The sequence below is a fragment of the Nerophis lumbriciformis genome, linkage group LG26, assembly GCF_033978685.3.
Source record: "Nerophis lumbriciformis linkage group LG26, RoL_Nlum_v2.1, whole genome shotgun sequence".
In the NCBI taxonomy this organism is placed as follows: domain Eukaryota; kingdom Metazoa; phylum Chordata; class Actinopteri; order Syngnathiformes; family Syngnathidae; genus Nerophis; species Nerophis lumbriciformis.
In genome coordinates, this window is record NC_084573.2 from 12,567,757 (window position 1) to 12,583,978 (window position 16,222).

Consider the following 16,222-nt stretch of genomic DNA (forward strand, 5'->3'; position numbering starts at 1 on the left):
CTTCATGGATCTAAACTTTTTTTCTATATTTTCATTGTAATATTATCAGAATGTGTTTGTTCTATTTTTGGCCAAAGTAAGACAAAGAAAACAATCTGAAGTTGTCTTTATTTTTTTAGTTTTAATGCCATGATTTTAATAGTCTGGCCCACGTGTGCACAGATTTTCCTCCATGCGGCCCCTGAGCTAAAATGAGTTTGACACCCCTGGTGTAAAAGATTGCTTTTGCAAACTCATTTTAATCTGGGGCCTCCTTTATAAAGATTGCATAAACATAAAATGAGGCCAAAAAAATGCACAATGTTTTGTATGTGATGTAGAAAAACTCATGAATTGATTGAAATGAATGGAGGTTCATTCATTGTGTAAGGCCTATGTGTCAAAGTCAAGGCCCGTGGGCCGGATGAATTACCTATGGCCTTCGCGATGATATTTGATTAGTATTAGAAACGGCCCGCAGGCCACAGCCGCCTGCTGCTGTTTTAAACGCACCAATACTCCATCAGTGTTGGCATTAGGAATTTTCAAAATGGGGTCCCAGGGACCCCATCAAGTCATAAAAATGGGGTCCCAATTTTTTGTAAGCGTTTTGAAAGCAAATGATAAATGTATGCATTATCCTCTTATATCTCACATTCTATAATGTGTTTTGGGAAAATGTTGTCATAAATGTTACTTAATTCATTAAAAAAATAATACAAAAGAAAACACATATTTATGCATATGTAAATGTATTCAGTTATAAACATTCATTCACTTTCTTCTTTCCTTCATGGATCTAAACCTTTTTTCTATATTTTTATTGTAATATTTTCAGAATGTGTTTGTTCTATTTTTGGCCAAAGTAAGACAAAGAAAACAATCTGAAGTTGTCTTTATTTTGTAGCTTTAATGCCATGATTTTAATAGTCTGGCCCGCGTGTGAACAGATTTTCCTCCATTTGACACCCCTGAGGTGTAATAAGACTTTTAGTCTGAATTCCACACAGTTTTTACAGACGAGACCCCTGGATAATCTAGACTGCTACAGTACACCAGCAAGTAGCTAAATGCACTTTAATAAGGGGACGTCACAAGGATAAGAACGCAGGCTACTGAGGAAGCAATTTCATTTCCGCTGAAAACTGAACACCTCTGTTATTTTTGCAAGAGATATTTGAGTCCTGATCCACTAATATGTTCTATAAAATCCCTTTTCTTCTCAGGGATATCTTCATGTATCACTCTGTGTCTACGTCGTGTGGGCGTACTCACCGCCTGCATTTCCGACAGCTCTCTCTGGTATTTGATGATGGTGCTGTTGAGTTTCTCCTTCTCTGATCTCAGCTCCAGCTGCAGCTTCCTGTTCGCCTTCTCTCTCCTGTGCACCTCGGTGTCGGTGCCTCGGTGGACTCCCCTCACCGTCTCCCTTCGGTTCATCACCTCGGCAAGCTTGTTGATGGCCTGCGTATCGAATAGTTTGGATTCAAGTACACTGTGCTTAACTTCTTTTTACACTTGCATAACAGTAAAATGGTACTGAAAACAGTCTGTGGGGTTAATAGTTTAATGATAGGTGACATTTTGAATAAATTATTTGTGTTTACAATACTAAATTTACGGCTGTGGGAGCAATACTTGAACCCACTTATGCATGTTACTAAGATGGTTTTCAGTGCTTTCTCATTTGGAATAAGTCAATTACAAAAACTCACAATATTCCTGCAGTTTCATTTGATCTTTGTAAGAAAAAAATGCTGTTGCCACAAATATATATACAAATATAATACAATATAATAATTAGAGATGTCCGATAATATCGGACTGCCGATATTATCGGCCGATAAATGCTTTAAAATGTAATATCGGAAATGATCGGTATTGGTTTCAAAAAGCAAAATTTATGACGTTTTAAAACGCCGCTGTGTACACGGACGTAGGGAGAGGGACGGCGTGGCGAAGTTGGTAGAGTGGCCGTGGCAGTAATCGGAGGGTTGCTGGTTACTGGGGTTCAATCCCCACCTTCTACCATCCTAGTCACGTCCGGTGTGTCCTTGGGCAAGACACTTCACCCCTTGCTCCTGATGGCTGCTGGTTAGCACCTTGCATGGCAGCTCCCGCCATCAGTGTGTGAATGTGTGTGTGAATGGGTGAATGTGGAAATACTGTCAAAGCGCTTTGAGTACCTTGAAGGTAGAAAAGCGCTATACAAGTATAACCCATTTATCATTTATTTATAAGTACAGAGCGCCAATAAACCTTAAAGGCACTGCCTTTGCGTGCCGGCCCAGTCACATAATATCTACGGCTTTTCACATACACAAGTGAATGCCATGCATACTTGGTCAACAGCCATATAGGTCACACTGAGGGTGGCCGTACAAACAACTTTAACACTGTTACAAATATGCGCCACACTGTGAACCCACACCAAACAAGAATGACAAACACATTTCGGGAGAACATCCGCACCGTAACACAACATAAACACAACAAAACAAATACCCGGAAACTCTTGCAGCACTAACTCTTCCGGGACGCCCCCCCAACCCCGCCGACCTCAACCTCCTCATGCTCTCTCAGGGAGAGCATGTCCCAAATTCCAAGCTGCTGTTTTGAGGCATGTTAAAAAAAATAATGCACTTTGTGACTTCAATAACAAATATGGCAGTGCTATGTTGGCATTTTTTGCCATAACTTGATTTGATTTATTTTGGAAAACCTTGTTACATTGTTTAATGCATCCAGCGGGGCATCACAACAAAATTAGGCATAATAATGTGTTAATTCCACGACTGTATATATCGGTATCGGTTGATAGATAGCTAGATAGATAGATAGATAGATAGATAGATAGATAGATAGATAGATAGATAGATAATACTTTATTGATTCCTTCAGGAGAGTTCCCTCAGGAAAATAAAAATTCCAGCAGCAGTGTACAAAATTGAGATCGAATTTAACAAGTAAAAAGTAAATAATGGGGGTATAAATGGAAACAAAATAGAAAGATATTACAATAGAATAAAAATAAAAAGCAACAATGAGAATACAAATATAACAGTAAAATAAGAATATAACAAGAGAAACTAGGCAGCAGTGACCATGTTATGAAAAAGTATTCCACTGTTATTGTTTTGCATCCCCTGTCATCCTAGTACCCCCCCTTCCCCCCAGAGAGGAGTTGTACAGTCTAATGGCGTGTGGGACAAAGGAGTTTTTTAGTCTATTAGTCCTGCACTTGGGATGAAGCAGTCTAGCACTGAACAGGCTCCTCTGGCTACTGGTTTGCAGAGGGTGACTGGCATCATCCTTGATGCTCACTAGTTTTTCCAGTCCTTTTCTCTGCCACTGTCACCAGTGAGTTCAGTTTTATTCCGATCGTAGAACCGGCCCGCCTGATCAGTTTCTCCAGTCTGTAGCGGTCTTTCATTGATATCGAAATCGGTAATTAAGAGTTGGACAATATCGGGATATCGGCAAAAAAGCCATTATCGAACATCTCTAATAATATATCAGTATATATTATATACTGTATATATAATATATAATAAGTGATACATTTTTAGTCTACTTTATACCTCCTGTTTTCGCCCTCTTTTTGTGCCCTTGTGTGCATTATCCTTTCCATCCTTTGTAACTGAGCTACTGTGTGGAACAATTTCCCTTGTGGATCAATAAAGTTTGTTGAGTCTAAATCTAAGTCTAAGTCTAGCGTATCAAGTTGAACACAAGCCTGCAGGCCAATATCGTTTTTAGTAACAGCCGATAAACCGTCTAATAATAACTTGTGGGAAAAAATATTCTTGAAAGTAAAGAAAAGAGTTTGATCTTTTCCCGTCTTATGGAGGCGGCGTGACACACACCTGAATTTTTAGCGTCCTTTCATTCTGCACCTGCTTTTCAAAGGACATCATGACAGAGCTCATCTCTGTCTCCTCATCCTTCGCTTGCTGGAGCTCTGCAGGAATAGCAAATACAAGCTCATTGTTAAAGATTCTAAAATCCTTTTTCTTCTTGATTTTGCTCCTATTTGCTGTAGCTGGCAGGTCCCACAACAATAACACTCACGTTGCTGCAGTTCTTTCAGCTCGTTGTTGAGCTCCTCTTTCTCGCTGGCCAGCTTGGCAACATCCACGGTGAGCGTGCGGTTGGACTCTTCCAGCTGGGAATGAGACGAGTTAGTTTGCGTTGCTATAACAACGATAAAATTTAATGTTGCAGAACAGTGCTTGACTGGAAAACACACATTCTCCTGTCCTACTTAATCTAAACATGCCAACAGAGGATGTTGGCTTTACTTGGAAACCACATGTGAACAACTGTTGGCATTAATGTACAAAAATACTATTGTATTTTCCGCACTATAGGCACACTTAAAATCCTTTGTTCCCTAAAAACTCAGGTGCGCCTAATGCAGTGGTTCTTAACCTTGTTGGAGGTACCGAACCCCACCAGTTTCATATGTGCATTCACCAAACCCTTCTTTAGTGAAAAATAAAATGTTGTTTTTTTTCAAATTCAAGAAAAAGCTATGTTTTTTTACTGGTGCACAAAATGAACCGTGCATGAACATCACCTTGTTCAAGGAACAAAACCAACACAGTGCATGAACTCACAACAAATTACACACCTTACACACATTACCATGAATTGATTAACGTGGACAAGTTGAAAAACTTATTGGGGTGTTACCATTTAGTGGTCAATTGTACGGAATATGTACTGTACTGTGTAAACTGTACTGTGTATTCTCTTCCTTTGCAATCTGCTAGTAAAAGTTTCAATCAATCAATCAAAAAACCTGCAAATCAGATGGGAAATTAGAGGGAACATTGTTTGGGGGTATCCATAATACGCCGATAGGGAGAAGTTTTTATTTACACGATAAGTCAGATGTGTCTTTACCGAACCCCTGAGGCCGACTCACCGAACCCCTAGGGTTCGATCGAACCCAGGTTAAGAACCACTGGCCTAATGTAAGGAATACGTTTGGTTGACCATCCCCACCTCAAAGCTATTTTATTTGGTACATGGTGTAATGATAAGTGTGACCAGTAGATGGCAGTCAAACATAAGCGATAAGTGTCGGCTGCACTCAAGTAAACAACACCAACATTATAAATGTTCCATTGAAAAAATAGAACATTACACACGGCGCTCAAAAATCTATCAAAATGTTTTAGTACGACTTTGGCAAGCTATGAAGCCGCACCGCTTGTTGGATTGTCCTCCGCTGTTGCCATCCATCCATCCATCTTCTTCCGCTTATCCGAGGTCGGGTCGCGGGGCCAGCAGCCTAAGCAGGGAAGCCCAGACTTCCCTCTCCCCAGCCACTTCGTCCAGCTCCTCCCGGGGGATCCCGAGGCGTTCCCAGGCCAGCCGGGAGACATAGTCTTCCCAACGTGTCCTGGGTCTTCCCCGTGGCCTCCTACCGGTCGGACGTGCCCTAAACACCTCCCGAGGGAGGCGTTCGGGTGGCATCTTGACCAGATGCCCGAACCACCTCATCTGGCTCCTCTCGATGTGGAGGAGCAGCGGCTTTACTTTGAGCTCCCCCCGGATGACAGAGCTTCTCTCCTTATCTCTAAGGGAGAGCCCCGCCACCCGGCGGAGGAAACTCATTTCGGCCGCTTGCACCCGTGATCTTGTCCTTTCGGTCATGACCCAAAGCTCATGACCATAGGTGAGGATGGGAACGTAGATCGACCGGTAAATCGAGAGCTTTGCCTTCTGGCTCAGCTCCTTCACCACAACGGATCGATACAGCGTCCGCATTACTGAAGACGCCGCACCGATCCGCCTGTCGATCTCACGATCCACTCTTCCCTCACTCGTGAACAAGACTCCGAGGTACTTGAACTCCTCCACTTGGGGCAAGATCTCCTCCCCAACCCGGAGATGGCACTCCACCCTTTTCCGGGCGAGAACCATGGACTCGGATTTGGAGGTGCTGATTCCCATACCAGTCGCTTCACACTCGGCTGCGAATCGATCCAGTGAGAGCTGAAGATCTTGGCCAGATGAAGCTATCGGGACCACATCATCTGCAAAAAGCAGAGACCTAATCCTGCAGCCACCAAACCAGATCCCCTCAACGCCCTGACTGCGCCTAGAAATTCTGTCCATAAAAGTTATGAACAGAATCGGTGACAAAGGGCAGCCCTGGCGCAGTCCAACCCTCACTGGAAACGGGTCCGACTTACTGCCGGCAATGCGGACCAAGCTCTGACACTGATTATACAGGTTGCCAATTCTAATATAAAGTTGCTAGAATAATTGTTTCTAAGTTATCACAAAAACTTTGTTACATTGAGTAAAAGCTGTTTTTGAACCTACCAAGAAGAATGCTTGTAAAACTCCACTGTGTAGGGGGAGGAAGCAAAATGAAGGTGTTCTGTTTCTTTCATGTATTGTAATCAAACAGAAAGATATTGTCTGACCCAAGAACTACAAAAGCGATGAGGAAGCAGGACCCGACTCCCCTCCAGGCGACCTCTTTTTGAACTGTTTTACGAACCTCTCTTTGAACTCTTTTACGAACCTCTTCTGTGAACTGTTTTACGAACCTCTCTTTGAACTCTTTTACGAACTTCTTCTTTGAACTGTTTTACGACCCTTTCTGTGAACTGTTTACGACCCCGTCCCTTTGGAAGCAGCTGTTGACATGTGGTCAGAGAAAGTCCAAATAAAGAAAGGAGGCCTACAATCTTTCGCCAGAGCGTGGGTGACACTGTAAGAGGTTACAGGTGGACACATTTCTCCTCAATTGAGCCAAATTGAATTCTGTCTCTGTTTATTTCCTTGCTTTTTGTCTTATTTAATAGATGTCATCAGTGTTTGAACCTGACAAAAGTAGTGTAAAGTTCTTACTTATATCTGTCAGTAAACTCGCCATGAAAGCGCTAAAACATACCGGTGTAGTGAATTTACATTATTCACCCAATGAACTTTAGTTGTTAGAGTTCCGGTCTGACGGTTTTTCACAGGACACATTTCCGGCGTTGTTGTTGCACTAGAGAGCCACGGATGAGGAGATGCTGCTCCGTTATTGATTGAAGTAAAGTCTGAATGTCTTTAAAATAGTTAGCTCCATCTTTTGACACTTCTTCCACTCCCGTCCTTGCATAAGACCGCTCACAAAACAGAGCATCCGGAAGCGACTGTCAGAAAGCGGCTTGAAGATGGTCTATAAAACATAATCTATGCAACATTTTTGACCAAGGAACCACCATTACATGTTATGTAGACCACAAGGAAGTGTTTTAAATTTAGAAAAAAATAATAATAATATGACTCCTTTAACTCTAAAGGCTTTAGTGGCCACATGTGTGGACAGCACCTTTTAGCTCTTACCGTATTTCCTTGAATTGCCGCAGGGTATATATTATCCGCATGCCTCGTATTACCGCCGGGTCAAACTCGTTTCGCAAAATAATTAGCGCATGCTTAGAATTACTGCCGGGTCAAACTTGTTTAGCAAAATAATTAGCGCACGCTTCGTTTTACCGCCGGGTCAAACTCGTTTCGCAGAATAGTTAGCATATGCCTCGTTTTACCGCCGGGTCAAACTCGTCACGTCACGAGTGACACTTCACCTTTCAAGGCATCATTTTCCAAAATGGAGGAGGCTAATTTCAATAATTTAAAATCGCATAAAGGGAAGAAGGTAAAGGGATTTAAGGTCCAAGCTATTGAATATGCTAAAAAGAACAGTAAGCAGCTATGTTTTGTTAATATACCGGTAGCTCCGTGTGTCAAATATGAGTCATTAAATGACTCCCGCCTCCTGGTGGTAGAGGGCGCTAGTGATCCCAGGGAGCATTTTTGCGACTACTCGGCTGCAGAAGAAGTGACAACAAGCAGCAACAGTTAGCAGCGATCGTTTATTTTTTCCTCTCGCCTAGACTTTTAACATGGATGATTACATATCTAAAATAAAACAGTTTTCTAAACTGGACTTTCAATCGAAGCAGGAGGTAATAATTAAAGGAAGATCTCCATCGAGACAGAGAGACTTGTAAAACTGAAGAAAGATAAGGAAGACTTCTATAAACAAGTTATCGGATGCTTTTGGTCAGAAGGAGTGGTGCATGGACTTCATTTATAAGTAAAGGGAAGACCATAATAACGTTTTTTTAATTAAATGTGCTTTTACATGATGGTATCCTTACATCACACTCAAATTTATAAGCGCATGCCTAAACTTACCGCATACCTTTGGTAAGCGCCGGAGTGAGAAGAGGTTTTGAAATATTTAGCGCATGCTTACATTTACCGCATGCCTTTGGTAAGCGCCGGAGTGAGAAGAGGTTTTAAATTAATTACAGCCCCGGCGCTAATTCAAGGAAATACGGTATTTCCAAAATTGTGTACACTACTGTATTGGGGTCTTATGGCCGCTTATGTGGATACTTATACTGCTATCTGGTGGTATCAGAAGAGTATAACATACAAAAAAAAAGTGTAAAAATAAAAATGAGCATGTCACTACACATGAAGTACACATTTGTGTACTTATGGACTAAGTACATCATTTTAAAAGATGATTCTTAGTTTTTATTCCAATTAGGGTCCAATAAGCCCAAATAGCAAAGAGAAATAAAAAAAAGCATGTAAACAAACAGCTTGGGCCTTAAGAGGTTTTTAATGCCTAATAAATGAAAAAAGATAAAAAATAGACCATTCATCGGCAGTGCGCCTTATAATCCGGTGCGCCCTATGGTCCGGAAAATACGGTAAGCAAAATATTTATTTAAGCAGTCAAAAAGAGGAAGAAAAAACTTAGTTAATTTTTACTTAATTCGGGATTTAATGACTTCCTACGGCAAGATAATTGACCTAAGTGGGACAAGTCCCATACTAATTATGCATGTTTAAGAGTAGTACCGTAATATTGGGTAATCTTTTATAAATCTAACATAAAATAATAATATTTTTAAAACAATAATTACAGTGGAACCTTGGGATACGCGTGCATCATCTCAAGAGTTTTTCGGTATTTGAGCTGTCTTTCGGCTAATTGTTAGGCTTTAGGTTGTGAGCAAAAATTTGGGTAAAGAGCCTTCACAGTGAAACTCGTAAGATCCGACCAAAACATTCAATCTTACTCGCTCGTCATAGCTAATAGCGAGAGATCCACATAACTTTGTTGTTCGAATCATTGAAAGTATTGGGAACTAAGAAAGTGTGAAGGAAAGAGCGGATATTCCTTGGATTTAAAAACATGACTGACCGTGTAGCATTGCAAGCCTGCACCATGCCAAACCAGGACGCAAGAATAATATCTAAACGGCAGACATTTATCCACGAAAATATGGAGAAGCTGCAGATAGTGTGTTAGATGGATAAAGCAGCTCGAAGGAGATAACGTAGAAGTCCGCTCTCCAAGGCAAATGCAGTAAATTATTATTGTTTCTTCCCAAAACTACTGCAGCTGCCTGTAGCTGTTAAACGTTTTTGTTAATAAAAGTCATGTTGCACATTAAAACTGTGCTATTTTGGTCATTAAATGTATTTTAATACATTTTAAGGAGCAACGCTGTTTCACAATACAAGTTTATCAAAGAATGACCAGTGTCACAAATCCAAGTAAAGTCATATCCCGAAGTACAACTGTATTATTGTATACGCTTGTTATGATATGTATACGCATCCAGTGTGTTCTCACCGAGCTGATCGTGGCCTCCTTGTCGCCAAGGTCCCGCTTGTGTCTGGCCATCATGTCCTTGATCTCCAGCTCCTTCATGATCTTCTCCTTCTCCAGACTTGAGTACTGCTCCTCCACGACAGAGCGAGCCAGCTGCTCTGAGTCTGCCTTGGTCAGACTGGTTTCCAGCTGGGATGCAAGCGATTCCCTGTGGTTAGAAAAAAAGCAAAAGAAGAAGATGTGACTTAACAATTCAAAGTGGTGAAGAAAATAGTATAAATCTGTTTGTTTTTTTCGTACAAAGTAAAAATAGACAGAAAAAAACACATTCAATTAAAAAAATGACAACATTATAATAACAACTTCAAAAACAGTGTGATAATATACGACCTTGTAATATAAACCCTCAAATCAGTGAAGTTGGCACATTGTGTAAATGGTAAATAAAAACAGAATACAATGATTTGCAAATCCTTTTCAACTTATATTCAATTCAATAGACTGCAAAGACATGATATTTAATGTTCAAACTGAGAAACAAAATTTTTTTTTTGTAAATTATCATTAACTTAGAATTTAATGGCAGCAACACATTGCAAAAAAGTTGTCACAGGGGCATTTTACCACTGTGTTACACGGCCTTTCCTTTTAACAACACTCAGTAAACCTTTGGGAATTAAGGAGACCAATTTTTGAAACTTTTCAGGTGGAATTCTTTCCCATTCTTGCTTGTTGTACAGCTTAAGTTGTTCAACAGTCCGGGGTCTCCGTTGTGGTATTTTAGGCTTCATAATGCGCCACACATTTTCAATGGGAGACAGGTCTGAACTACAGGCAGGCCAGTCTAGTACCCGCATTCTTTTACTATGAAGCCACGTTGATGTAACACGTGGCTTGTCATTGTCTTGCTGAAATAAGCAGGGGCGTCCATGGTAACGTTGCTTGGATGGCAACATATGTTGCGCCAAAACCTGTATGTACCTTTCAGCATTAATGGTGCCTTCACAGATGTGTAAGTTACCCCTGCCTTGGGCACTAATAGACCACCATACCATCACAGATGCTGGCTTTTTAACTTTGCGCCTATAACAATCCGGATGGTTCTTTTCCTCATTTTTCCGAAGGACACGACGTCCCCAGTTTCCAAAAACAAATTGAGATGTGGACTCGTCAGACCACAGAACCTTTTTCCACTTTGCATCATTCCATCATAGATGAGCTCGGGCCCAGCGAAGCCTGCGGCGTTTCTGGGTGTTGTTGATAAATGGCTTTCGCTTTGCATAGTAGTTTTAACTTGCACTTAAAAATATAATGACAAACTGTAGTTACTGACAGTGGTTTTCTGAAGTGTTCCTGAGCCCATGTGGTGATATCCTTTACACGCTGATGTCGCTTTTTGATGCAGTACCGCCTGAGGGATCGAAATTCACGGGCATTCACTGTTTGTTTTCGGCCTTGCAGTGATTTCTCCAGATTCTCTGAACCTTTTGATGATATTACGGATTGTAGATGGTGAAATCCCTAATTTCCTTGCAATAGCTGGTTGAGAAATGTTGTTCTTAAACTGTTCGACAATTTGCTCACGCATTTGTTCACAAAGTGGTGACCCTCGCCCCGTCCTTGTTTGTGAATGACTGAGCATTTCACGGAAGCTGCTTTTATACCCAATCATGGCACCCACCTGTTCCCAATTAGCCCGTTCACCTGTGGAATGTTCCAAATAAGTGTTTGATGAGCATTCCTCAACTTTATCAGTCTCTTTTTTGCCACTTGTGGCAGCTTTTTTGAAACATGTTGCAGGCATCAAATTCCAAATGAGCTAATATTTGCAAAAAATAACAAAGTTCTCCAGTTCGAACGTTAAGTATTTTGTCTTTGCAGTCTACTCAATTGAATATAAGTTGAAAAGGATTTGCAAATCATTGTATTCTGTTTTTATTTACCATTTACACAACGTGCCAACTTCACTAGTAAGAACAGAAAAACAGCCAGTAGCTTAAAAGTCAATTACATTTCACAACTACAGGGGGAAGCACTGAAGCAAGCAACCCAGTTACTCTTGTGTAATACTTGAATATTCATGCAGTGTTTTACTTATCCGCCTTTTCAGCCTGCAGCTACCTTTCCTCCTGGTATTCTGCCAGACGTTGCTGAGCCTCTTTGTGAAGTTGGTTCCTCTCATCACACTCCTCTTTCAGTTCGCGGATCTGCGTCTTGTAAAGGGTCTTACAGAGAAAAAACAGGATTTTCTATTCATTTGACAGCACAAATGTAGCATATTTAGTGGTTAAGTAGCACTACTGTCTGCAAAGCAGTCGCTGTAGAAAAACGATATATATTATACCGTGAAATACTGCTCTGCTTCCAGCTGGTCCTTTAATTCCTTCAAAAGGTCATCCGCCTCCTGCTTCTCCCTGTAACAGCACCATCAATCTGTCATTCCCCGAACAGTTGCCATACATCACCGGTAAGCGTGTGTTGTCGTCTGACCTGCGCATGTCGTGGTTCTGTTTGTCCAGGACCTGCTTCATCTCCAGGAGTTGGTTGAGCTCCTGCTTGAGCTGCTTCTCCGAGGTTCCCAGGACGGTCACCTGCTGTTTCTCCATTTTCAGCTCACTCTGGGCTAGACCGCGCTTGTGGATCTCCTGTTCCATGCGCAGGCTCAGGTTCTTGACCTGCAAAAGCACTCATCATTAGTGATGATATTGTGCAACTGGATGATGATAATGTATGGTTATGCTACAGCAGACCTGGGCATTCTGCGGCCCGCGGGCCACATCCGGCCCTTCGTGCGTCCCTGTCTGGCCCGCGTGAGGCCAACCATAAATTACAAAATACATTTTAAAAAGTATCTATGTCGAGTGTGCAATACAACGGTGCTGCTTTTGTTTTGAAAAGCGTTGTTTGTATTACTTCTGTGTGGACTGTTGCGTTTGGACCAGATGTTCCTCCCAGGGAATTTAAGTTGCTGGTCAATCCCAAGTTCTTTTGATGACACATAAGCTGAGTAAGAAGGACCACCAGAGACAGAATAGGTATTTTGTAATTTATTTCCAAAGCCTTGGAAATAAAATGAGACCAGTCCCTAGCACAGAACACTCAATAGCGCAGCTAAGATGGTCTGACTAACATCACGGAAAACACTCTTCTATAATGTGTCCCTCGCCCTCACCCTCCAGAAGTAATACAAACGTCCATTGTTCTACTCTGAGAAGAGACAGGACAGGATAAGATAAGAGAAAGGAGTATTTTTACTCCCTGCATTCTGAGCTCAAGGTTGACACACACAGTACTTGTAGACAACCAAAAGAGAACTGGAAGAACACTAGCTTTTTGTAATATGACTATGAAAGTAAAGAAGTAACACACAAATATGGATATATGTAATTATCTGCCTCCGTCAGGACGTATGCTAGTGCGCGATTGTGAGTGAATGTGAACAGCGGCAATAACAAATGACAAAATACATCTATGTCGTGCGTGCAATTAAACTGTGCTGCTTTTATTTTGAAAAGTGTTATTTATGGGCGTATGTCCGTGTGTAACCTGTGAGTGAAGGTGCACAGCGACAAGTGATGCCTGGTTATCCCCGAGACGCTAAAAAAAGAAAAGTTGATAACGAATGGGGTGTTTTCAACAAGACATGGACTGCCAAGTATTTCTTTACAGAAATTAAAGGTAAAGCCGTGTGCTTAATTTGTGGTACACAGGTTGCTGTGTTTAAAGAATATAGTGTAACAACCTGCTGAAGTTGATGTTGTGTTCTTGAGTTGCGGAAATGAGGAGTGAGGATAGACGTGCGTGTGGAAGGAACGAGATAAGTTGAGCTGTGTTAGTATAGGTTGCTCAATAAAAGTTTATAAAGAGCGTCAGGCTTGGTGTGCACTTCTTCTGGACGCTACAATTGGTGTCAGAAGTAAAACTTTGCGCATACTGCCGCTGCTTGTGTGAGCATACTGCGCTGCCTGTGTGCTCAGCCTGCTACGTCATCGGGAGGTACGTGCACACGGTGTTTCCTGGCGACTTTGTCAAGATTGAACGGGAGGGGAAGAACATTGAGTGGGGACTTAAGGTGCCGGCAGCGACTGCAGATGTCTGTGTGAATCCCGGACGTGAGGAGCTCGCCGCAAAAAGACAGAGAGAGGGAGGAAGGAGAGAGGCAGCGTCGACACGCTGCTTGGCATGGGGGAATTCCGCCCTCAATGAAGACTCCCAGGTTTGATGGCAAGGCGAACTGGGAGGCATTTCATCCCACTTCTGACACCAATTGTAGCGTCCAGAAGAAGTGCACACCAAGTCTGACGCTCTTTTTAAACTTTTATTGAGCAACCTATACTAACACAGCTCAACTTATCTCGTTCCTTCCACACGCACGTCCATCCTCACTCCTCATTTCCGCAACGGCAATGCTTCCTCCTTCTTTGCGTGCTACGTTCACAACAAAGAGGATGCAGGATAAAGTGACAGAAATTGACATTTTTGCATTGTATTATACATCAGGAAGTGTTGTGTAAGAAAGTGTTAAAAATAAAACCTCCAAAAGCCATCTGCTTTTGTATAAAGATAAGTTAGGTTAAATTAAATTTTTCAATCTATCAATCATTGAATTGAATCATTGATTGAATGAAATTATTATTATTATTATTTATCTTATGGTATATCAAAAATAATTTGAACAAAATTTAATTGAAATATTGTCCGTGTGGCCCTCCAGCAGTGCTCAGGTTGCTCATGCGGCCCCTGGTAAAAATTAATTGCCCATCCCAGTGCTACAGCTATATTATAGTTTTTTTTACTACTTGACAGTGACTAGCAGAGGGTGTAACTCACTCAGACCCTACTGTCTTTCTGCCTCAATGGGCTGGATGTGGCTTAAAAAATATATAATATTTCAATACCAAATCTACATTTAGCACCAACTTACCTAAATAAGGATTTATACCTATGTTGTTTTTTCATATAAAAGGCCCATCTAAATACCTAATATAAATACATTAAAGTTAAAGTACCAATGATTGTCACACACACACTAGATGTGGTGAAATTATTCTCTGCATTTGACCCATCACCCTTAATCACCCCCTGGGAGGTGAGGGGAGCAGTGAGCAGCAGCGGCGGCCGCGCCCGGGAATCATTTTTGGTGATTTAACCCCCAATTCCAACCCTTGATGCGGAGTGCCAAGCGGGGAGGTAATGGGTCCCATTTTTATAGTCTTTGGTATGACATGGCATCTATTCATTATACCAGACCTGGGCAAAATACGGCCCATTAAGATTTTTAATCCAGCCCGCCGGACGTTTTACATCGTTTTTTTAGACCTTTAACATCAAAACTGTCGCCGCCATTATGATGTTCAGTGCTGTTTTTAAATTACCGTAAGCCTTGAACTATAGAAAGTATTTCAATTAGAGATGTCCGATAATGGCTTTTTTGCTGATATCCGATATTCCGATATTGTCCAACTCTTAATTACCGATTCCGACATCAACCGATGTATACAGTCGTGGAATTAACACATTATTATGCCTAATTTTGTTGTGATGCCCCGCTGGATGCATTAAACAATGTAACAAGGTTTTCCAAAATAAATCAACTCAAGTTATGGAAAGAAAATGCCAACATGGCACTGCCATATTTATTATTGAAGTCACAAAGTGCATTATTTTTTTTTTAACATTCCTCAAAACAGCAGCTTGGAATTTGGGACATGCTCTCCCTGAGAGAGCATGAGGAGTTTGAGGTGGGCGGGGTTTGGGGTTAGGGGTAGCGGGGGGTGTATTTTGTAGCGTCCCGGAAGAGTTAGTGCTGCAAGGGGTTCTGGGTATTTGTTCTGTTGTGTTTATGTTGTGTTACGGTGCGGATGTTCTCCCGAAATGTGTTTGTCATTCTTGTTTGGTGTGGGTTCACAGTGTGGCGCACATTTGTAACAGTGTTAAAGTTGTTTATACGGCCACCCTCAGTGTGACCTGTATGGCTGTTGACCAAGTATGCATTGCATTCACTTGCGTGTGTGAAAAGCCGTATATATTATGTGATTGGGCCGGCACGCAAAGGCAGTATATACCATATTTTTCAGACCATAAGTCGCAGTTTTTTTCTCAGGAGCGACTTATGTGTTAAATGATTAACACATTACCGTAAAATATCAAATAATATTATTTAGCTCATTCACGTAAGAGACTAGACGTATAAGATTTCATGGGATTTAGCGATTAGGAGTGACAGATTGTTTGGTAAACGTATAGCATGTTCTATATGCTATAGTTATTTGAATGACTCTTACCATAATATGTTACGTTAACATACCAGGCACGTTCTCAGTTGGTTATTTATGCCTCATATAACGTACACTTATTCAGCCTGTTGTTCACTATTCTTTATTTATTTTAAATTGCCTTTCAAATGTCTATTCTTGGTGTTGGCTTTTATCAAATACATTTCCCCAAAAAATGCGACTTATACTCCAGTGCGACTTATTTATGTTTTTTTCCTTCTTTATTATGCATTTTCGGCCGGTGCGACTTATACTCCGGAGCGATTTATAATCCGAAAAATACTGTACAGCAGGTTTTTGCAGCTAAATGTGTATATAT

The 16,222-nt window shown here is 41.3% G+C and overlaps 1 protein-coding gene across 1 annotated transcript in view; it reads right to left on the reverse strand.

Annotated features, from left to right (window-relative positions):
* Positions 1-16,222, reverse strand: part of LOC133623885 (rho-associated protein kinase 2-like) — a 123,120-nt gene that overhangs the window by 22,703 nt on the left and 84,195 nt on the right. The window contains exons 19-25 of the mRNA XM_061987352.2: positions 12,119-12,303; positions 11,973-12,042; positions 11,750-11,853; positions 9,650-9,836; positions 4,051-4,144; positions 3,846-3,940; positions 1,255-1,443 (exon numbers count right to left, since the gene is read on the reverse strand). Coding sequence (XP_061843336.2) covers positions 1,255-1,443; positions 3,846-3,940; positions 4,051-4,144; positions 9,650-9,836; positions 11,750-11,853; positions 11,973-12,042; positions 12,119-12,303 — 924 coding nt within the window. The remainder of the gene's footprint in view (positions 1-1,254; positions 1,444-3,845; positions 3,941-4,050; positions 4,145-9,649; positions 9,837-11,749; positions 11,854-11,972; positions 12,043-12,118; positions 12,304-16,222) is intronic.